Genomic DNA, 9221 nt, shown 5'->3' on the forward strand with positions numbered 1-9221 from the left:
CCCTGAGCCCATCAGCACCAATGACGGATCTAATAATCTGATCCTCACCGTCATCAGGTCCCTCGTCTGGATCAACCACCTCCAGATCCTCATATGTTGAGGACGAGGAGGAGGTGGACAGACTCCTATCATCTGGACTATCTTGTTCTCGATGACTGGACGGATATACTTCCTCGTAATCCAACGCGTCACGAACAACCGACTGATTACTGGACGCACTAGACATTTCCTACATGAAACGACAAGAGCCTAAGACTCTGACGGTCTATGTGTCTATAACGGGTGTGGATTGTAAGGAAAATTAAAACAAGTATTAGCTTTAAGAAGAGCACTTACCAATTTTACCAACGAAGTGATGAGGGATGGCACTGACGATTAAAGTAATTGAACGGATCAGCAGAATATGACGGATGCGCTCTGACAGGAGTGACGGGTACGCTCTGACAGGTTGACTTCTGCTGAAACTGTAGAAATGAGAGGAATTACTCCCTTATTTATAAGCGAGATGCACGGAAGTCAAAGCGTCGCTTCGATCCGAGACAAGACCCAGTTAATTGATGACACGTGTCATCATCATTAATGACCTTCGTACAGCCTATCTATAGTTGGTATGACCGATAGACTCCTCGTTTGCACCGTCATCCTATCTTGCATAAATCCGTCAACCAGTTGTGACTATAAACTTAAAACCTTCTTTTTGTCTCATGGGTCTCATTCCGTCATAAAAAATACCCGTCATACCCTTACGTTAGGATCGTCACCCCATTGATCCTTTGTCCTAAAAGCTGACGGACCATTGGGGTGAAGGGGGCAACTGAAGATGATAAAATATAGAGCCTGACGGGCCTACCTTAATGGGCCTGACGGATTGGAACTGTTGGGCCTGTGTAAAGATGATCCCATGCGCTTTGAAGGCCCATCGCTGACAGACACAGTAAGGGCCCATGATCCGAAATCTCTATCGCCTAGAAAAGCCCTAAGATCTAAAAATGGAAATCCTTGCTCACCACGCTCAGAAAAATTTGAAGTAGAGTCCCACATGGAAAAGATTTGGAGACCAAGAAGGAACAGTCAACTCTCTACCACTATAAAAGACCTAACACCCTCGCAAATCAAGGTACGTTTTATTGACCCTCTCTAGCGCTCTAGAGTGGTGAGAATAATTCTAACTTGACCTTCGGAGAGTGTTTGGCCGGCACCACACCGGTGCTCTCTAAAGGTTTTCTTTCGATTGCTCTTGTTGTGCAGGTTCGCTTTGAGTCGCGAGTGCGGTGTAACCTATTGGTGATAATTTTCGGCATCATCAAAAACCACATTCGACATTGTGGGACGATCACTTGGGTCTTCTTGTACACATAAAAGCCCAACGTTAACACACCTCAAAAATTCGTCTGCATTACAAGTTTCACGTAATTGATGCACCATATATACTTTTTCTTTGGTTTACTAATGCAACATACTTACATAACCTAAAGACTCAAATTATGTTCTGACTGGTGAAATCCTGAGTTCTTTTTCCGCTGATAACCTCAAGTACAACTACACCAAAGCTGAAGGCATCAGACTTCACTGAGAAAAACCCATCCAATGCGTATTTTGGAGACATGTAGCCGCTGCACAACAAAAATTATTTATATTGTCAGTGAATTAGGGGACAGATGGGAAAACTAAAAACTGCCACACAAAGTCTAAATAATTAGCTTTCATAATCAACCATCTGCTTCAAACTTACTAAGTCCCAACCACTCTTTGTCGTGGTTGCCTCAATTTGTTTGCCTCCAAATATCCTTGCCAAGCCGAAGTCAGAAAGCTTGGGGTTCATCTCCTCATCCAGAAGAACATTGCTTGTTTTCAAATCCCTATGAATTATCCTCAACCTCGAATCTTGGTGAAGATAGAGCAGCCCTCGAGCACTTCCAAAAATGATGTCAAAGCATATCTTCCAATTCAGTAACACGCATAGAGTCCGATCTTGCATGCCATTTTCCATTTCAGGACATGTTTTAGTAACCATCCAAATCCAAATTACTGATAAGTAAAAATAAAATAAAATAAAATTCCGGTTTAGAGTCTAACCAAATAAAAATGAGTTTGAACTCTTGTTTGGCATGTATTCATAAAGTAACATTTTTTCATCTCCTTCTATGCAATAACCCAAAAGTCTAACAAGATTCCGATGCTGAAGTTTAGCAATCAAAACAACCTCATTCTTGAATTCCTCCAAGCCTTGCCCTGAACCACTCGAGAGCCACTTTATAGCAATTTCTTGTCCTCCTGGAAATGTACCCTGAGAGAAAACTCCCATAACCATAAGCACCATCCATCATTAATTAAAAACTAGTAAACAAACTGCTATATTGATTGAGTACTAAAAAGGTTAATACCTTGTAAACAGGCCCAAAGCCCCCTTGTCCAAGCTTTTTTGTATCTGAGAAGTAATCTGTTGCTGCTAGTATACTTTTCAAATTGAAAAATGGTACATCTATGCCTTTTTATCATCTTCTCTAAATTGGTCTGAATCTATCAATTCTTTGACACTTCGTTCACTGTCATACAGTCGAAATGCTGCGTTTCCCTGATTTCTTTCCCTGTTAACTGATTCTAAGAGATTAATCATAACTTTAGTCTTTTGCTAGCTAATTTTATGGAAGAAACCAAAATATTGTCATTTTGAAACAAGGGTATATGGTTGTTTTTGCACCAGTTACCTTGTCCGTTGGCCACTTTTCTTCTTCTCAAATAATACAAGTAACAGCATGCAATAACCATCAAAGTTGCAGTAATCACTGGGATAATTGCACGTAATAGGTTCTTTTTTTTGTGAGACACTGCAAGCTCGTTGTGCACAAATTCAAAAATGAAAGAAAACAAGAAGTAAGATGAATACTATTGGGCCATTGTCAAGATAAAATGGTTGGGTTTCCCACCTGCATTCTATCTAGGTCTGTGATAATGCATATGAAAAATATTCATTAAAGGAAAGGAATAAGTGAGTGCCTAGAACAAACTATCTAGGCATCCTAATGGCAGACGGGTTTCAAATTTAAGAGGGGTTTCTTATGATTTCATAATTATCATTGACAATATCGTTTTGAGTATTTATACTCTTGGCAACATTACAAAATTTATCGTTCATTAACAAAGCAAAATTAAATGTACAGGGCACACTGTTATCATATGGTGCATTAATATAGGATTCTAACCTGGAGTGCAACTGAAATTAGAATCGTTACACGTAAGCAAGTAAAAGAAAAACCCCTGAAAATCAGTCCTTAGCTAAATACACAAGGTCCTAACATTGTGCTTAAGCAATCACAGCTAGTAAAGGAAGAAAATAAAAAATCTCAGCTGGGGCAACATTAACTAAATCTGTATTTGTAATAAAGTAATTTTAATTTGCAATATGCACATGATATAGAATCCTAACCTTGTGTAGAACTTAACTTTGTGCCATCCCATCGAAAGCTTTTGGTGCAAAGGCACCTCCTCTTCCCATCAATTGCTGATTTTCAAGTTGAATGTGGCCAATCCTTGCAATCTGCAGATAAATTACAGTGGCTCCAGTGGTGGCTCCCAAACAATCTCAACATCATCTGTAACTCTAGATGAAACATTAGAACTAGAGTTTCTTGGAGTAGTTAGATTAAATGGCAATGACTGGTTTAGCCGCAAAATTCCTACATCCTTGACTTGGATAAAAAACTTTGATGTATTTTGATCGATACTAGTGACTCGATATGTCCCACTGAGGGCCTTGAAGCTAACCTGGCCAGGGGTAGTGTTGCAATTGAAACTGAAGTACATAGGATCACCACAATTTGAGCTAGTGCTAAGTGGATAAGGGATCATGTTTGTGCCACAAGGCTCACAATTTTGTACAGTTGGTTCTGCAGAAATATTAAGTTTCAAATAGTGAATAAACTCAAACAAATAGGACTTGGCCTTATATACATATAATGAAATTGCCTATCATTGCAAATCCATCTGTCCACAAACCGACAGCCCATCATCCCATGGGCCATGGTTGACAGTTTATCATATACAGAGACAAGGTTAACATTTTATTTTTGTTCAGTAAAGATAATTGATATTTTCAATTATCGGCTCACCTTGACAAGATTTTGGTTATTATGTAGAACCATGCTCCTTGTCAAATTCATTATAAATAAAGTTACTAAGTTGTTAGTACTATTATTGTATCCAGTATCTTAAGAGAGTGGCTGTATCTTTAACATTTTGTATAGACTTTGGCTTGGACCATAAACAGCTGGCAAGTTCTAAACTTTCAACTTCATATTCAAGACGCTCTCTAAATTTCTTGAAGTAAAATACTACGTTAGTAAATCTAAGTGTTAAATATTAGCATTGATACACCATGTTGAATATGCTAGTATGGATGCGGAAGTGAAAGTATAAAGTGTAGAACACAATAACACACGAGAGGTTACATGATTCAGCCTGACGGCCTACATCCATGGAGGAAACCCTAAATGGCTACATCAATAATATATTAGAGTGTAGTACAAATCTTGTATTACAATGAATCATAACATGTGTATATATAGTAGACTAAACCCTAGACTAATAGACTTCTAGTACAAGTAGGAGACTTGACTTGCACACAAAGTAGAATTAGGCTTGGGTTTATGCTAATGGGCTAATATATCTTTAACATCCCCTCTCAAACTCAAGATGGAAGTTTGATGAAATCTTGAGATTTGATAAAGTTGAGAAGGTCCCTTGAATGAAGTTTGGCTCTGTGACGGTAATTTGAGGAAGGCAATAATCTTGCAGTGTTGATGCGATTTCTAACGGTGGCTTGACTATACCGGAAAGTTTTGACGGCAGCAGTAGGAAGCCAAAGAAGATGAACGCAGTGAAAAAAAAAACACCGAGGAACACAAAGATTGCTCTTAAAAATACCGCAAGGACAGAAAACCATGACCACAAAAAGGTGGCTCTGATACCATGTTAAATATTAGCATTGATACACCATGTTGAATATGTTAGTATGGATGTGGAAACGAAAGTATAAAGTGTAGAACACAATAACACACGAGAGGTTACGTGGTTCAGCCTGACGGCCTACATCCACGGAGGAAACCCTAAAGGGCTACATCAATAATATATTAGAGTGTAGTACAAATCCTGTATTACAATAAATCATAACATGTGTATATATAGTAGACTAGACTAATGGACTTCTAGTACAAGTAGGAGACTTGACTTGCACACAAAGTAGAATTAGGCTTGGGCTTATGCTAATGGGCTAATATATCTTTAACACTAAGCAATTTATGTAAAATCGACTAGTTAGTACATTACCTATATCCGAAATTGCTACACGGATGGAGAGGTTATAACCTTCAACATACTCCTCTTGAAGATTAACTAGCTCCTGCGTCCAAATCCAGGATGCCATTTCTGAGTCTTGATTATAACTATAAGACTCGCAGTCGCAGTTTTTAAGGCACAACTCTTTGCATTCTGTTTCGTTTCCGACCCTGTGAATTTGTTCTGGTCTTCCCCCTATATTCATCATCTTTAAGTTCAAGAAGATGTCGCCACAGGACGTTGAATTTCTAGTGCACCCATCCGAAAAATCTCCAGAATACCACTTCTGAGGGACATGGGGCACGAACCCTGGCAAACATTTGCATGACAATTTATTATTGTTTAAATTACAGCTACCAAATTTTCCACAAAAATCGTAAACACTACAATTGTCACTCGGATGCACATCAAACAACGACCAAGTCCCGTTTGTGCTCTGTTCCCAATACTCTATCTTCCCACTAAAATTCATCACCAACCAGCTTGCATTCTCAAAATCATAACTATTTTGACCTTTTGTTGTTGTGACGATAGAGTAATACCCACCATTCTCCAAGCTTTTCCAGTAAATATTCCCCCCTTCGTTGATGATTTCTGTGTTCGAATTTCCTGCTGTATCTAGCATAAACGTGAAGTTCCCAGTTCCAGGGTCATCACGGTCTCTCCAAGAAGTCAACTTCATGTATCGATTCATAGTCATGTTTGGGAGAAATGTATCAGTTGGATTATTAAAGCTCTCCCATAGACTTGTCTCATTATCGAATAGCACCAGGTTTCCAGAATCCGTGAGATTCAGAATCCAGTCTGTACTTGTACACGGATCACACCAATAATAACTATCAAGTCCAGAAGACCAATGAACCATCCCACTACTCATATCTAATACCGTGAGGTAGCCATCTGTTGTAAATCCGAAAGCTCCAGTGGTAGTATTGATAAGCGGGCTATCTCGATTGGCAACCCATACAACTATTTGCTTATCCGACGTGTACCATATTCCAACATACCTTTTGTCTCCAGAACTTCCAATTGGACCAAAAAATCCTAATTCAAACTTTCTTCCACGCGAAACCAGAGTTTCTTCATTGTCTCTAATCCACTCACCATGCCTCAAAGAAACTCTATCAGCGCAATAAACATGGAAGGAACACAGAAGTACTGGTATGTACAAGATGAACGTGGAATACAGCATGCCGTTTGCGGACCATCCTTTAATAACGGTGATTGCTCCCATTTTTCAACTTTCTGCTACCATGATGAAAAAAACACACGCACAAGTAGAATTTACTTTGTTGTTAGAAGCACAGTGTCGGTGTGGTCGCTGATCATCTAATTTCAGCAACTCCTCCTGTTTTGGCTTTCAAAGACTTCTTGGTCAGCAACTTTCACTGTGAAAACGGGAAAAGCTTACAAAACAATCATGCAACTTAAACCACATTTACTGTTTGATTTGAATCCCTTCCTTGTCATTCTATTACGGATTTAGGCCCCGGTTGTGCCAAATTAGACTACCAATTTTAAACCAAATTACTTATTAATCAAATTATGTGTCGGTGCACAATGCTTGTTGCATGGCACCATTGTAGTCCAGCCCACATTCTATAGGACACCTCATTAAATGAGGCTGTTGAACAAGCCACAAAAGTCATCTTGCTTTCTCTTGGAAGGTGTCTTGGGCGTGTCTTACACACTGAAGAAAAAAGGGACAAGCTGAAGGAAAATAGAGAGATATTCGGTCATTGAGTGAGATGACTCATTTATTTATATATTATGAGAGAATTTATCAGACTATCGTTTTATTTATTTCTCTCTTTTGTCAATTGTTAAACTACGTAAAATCAATTCATAATTAGTGCAGCAAAACTAATTTATGAAATTTACAAATGAAAGTTTTCTCTAATGAGAAATGACAAATAAAAAATAAAAAAATATCAAATTATGCCCAAATAGAAACGGTTCATCATAAGAATAATGTCCCTTACACAGAAGCTTACCATAGATATTAGATGACGTAACATAGAGAAGATGAGAATAAATAATAAATAAATAAAAAGATCGAAGAAATAGATAGATATTAGTATTTGCTTTTATTGAATGATGTATTTGAGTATTTTTGTGCTATGATTATTAGTATTATTTTGGTGTCAAGTATAAGTACAACTGTACGAGGGGTTAAAGTCTAAAAGTCAACTCCACGTGGGGTCAATCGGTATTTGCAGACCTGATTGCGACAGGAAGATCCTCCAACCCGTTTCAATTGACGTCTCTGCATAGTGTACACTTATCTCATGTCAATTCACGAATAAAACATTAAGGGCAATGATATAAATTTCTGCAAGCTAAATGGTAGTTTGTTACACAAAGCTCAATTATTGGAGATGCATGTTGACTCGCATTGACGGGGTTCCCAAATTCCTCTACTCATCTTTCTCGTGGTTTGTTTTCGTTATTTTCTTTGGCTTTACTTTCTTGTGTTGATTTTAAAAACTGGACCATTCACCTACTTCATACATACCGTGAAGCAAATGGCTGTGCAGACTGCAGACGCATCGGCAAAAAAGGGGTAGAGATCAACATCGCATTTTGGAAAAATATGACACATGCCCTCCTTTTGTTTATCCAGCTATTGTATGGCATATGCGGCAGATAAGGTGAGGACCAGTAGACTTTGAATTAGAATAAGCCAACACAAAATAATAATAAAAAACTTCTCTATACAATAATAAAAATTATTTTTATTTGTGATAAATACACGCTTATAAACTAAAACGAAAACACAACCGTGCGAAATACAGATTAACTATTAGTGGTACTAAAAGTTCAATCTTAATTCAAAAGGATTCCTAAACTCCTCTTATCGGCTAGTAAAATAAATAAATTTTCATAAGATGAAACTTCATAAGTTTGGCAACTGTAACCATGGTTATGAAACTTAGACTGTTTAATGAACCAAGAAAGAGAGAAGTTCAAGGTTTTTGAAGTTGGACCGAGATTCAATCGAGTTTAAACTGTGATGTGTCATTTAATTTTTTAATATATTTGATACTTAAATTGATTTATATTTATTAATTTTTCATTCCTAAGCAACAAGATGTGTATGACCCAATGGTTTGCATGTTGGACATGTTACTTTCACAAAAGTGGCACATGCTTGACCCAAATTTGAAGGAGACAGAAAGTTTCTAAATAACCATCTTAATCAAATAAGTTTTTAATATTTCAATAGGAAAGCTAATTATGGGGCCCGGCCCAAAATAATGGGCTAATTAAACTACGGGCCCGTCCGAGAAGAATCCTGTCCGAGGAGAAGTCATAGCCCAAACATTATTTAAGCCCAATTGCGGTAAAAGAAACCTGTCCGAGGAGTAACTCCTCCTCGGACATTACGAAGTCCAGATCAAGAGCTCGCCCCAACCATTGCAGTTCATCCTCCAAGCATATAAAAAAGAATAAAACCCAAAATATCTCATGGAAAGCTGCCACAACCACATTAAATGTGTCACAACCACCCTCTTGGTCGCATTAATGTGGAAAAGACCCCTAAACAGTGCTACCTTGGCCACTGCAACTCACAAAGGAGTGATAAGGGTGTCTGATAGGATAGGTGCTCAAGTGGGGGCTTAGATGATCAACAAGTGTAAGGTTCAAATAAGAATGAGAGACCTATATAATGTAGTGGAGTCCCTCAAAGAGAGGGACGGAAAATGTATGATCTGTGCCCCAGAAATAGAATTTTCTGTTATACATCCATTCTTGTGTTCTTTGTTTCTGCAATAACATTGTCCATGCATCAGACCGACTAAGTTCACTGAGGCTAAGTTCTTTGACCCATCCTCTGCAAAGATTTATTGTGTGTTGCGCCTTGGGCCAAGGCCTGATCGGTAGGA

At 38.3% G+C, this 9221-nt stretch overlaps 1 protein-coding gene across 8 annotated transcripts in view; it reads right to left on the reverse strand.

The window, feature by feature from the left end:
- Nucleotides 1-6690, reverse strand: part of LOC126695418 (G-type lectin S-receptor-like serine/threonine-protein kinase At4g03230) — a 144773-nt gene extending 138083 nt beyond the window's left edge. For 4 of the 8 annotated variants that reach the window (XM_050392156.1, XM_050392157.1, XM_050392154.1 and 1 more), the window contains exon 1: nucleotides 5848-6690. In XM_050392156.1, coding sequence (XP_050248113.1) covers nucleotides 5848-6568 — 721 coding nt within the window. In that variant the 5' untranslated portion in view covers nucleotides 6569-6690. Of the gene's footprint in view, nucleotides 1-3483; nucleotides 3556-3765; nucleotides 3888-5325 lie in introns of those variants that run through there. The other 4 variants (XM_050392158.1, XM_050392159.1, XM_050392155.1 and 1 more) reach the window with 3 other exon arrangements.
- Nucleotides 6691-9221: the final 2531 nt, after the last annotated feature.

Source organism: Quercus robur, chromosome 8, assembly GCF_932294415.1.
Source record: "Quercus robur chromosome 8, dhQueRobu3.1, whole genome shotgun sequence".
In the NCBI taxonomy this organism is placed as follows: Eukaryota; Viridiplantae; Streptophyta; class Magnoliopsida; order Fagales; family Fagaceae; genus Quercus; species Quercus robur.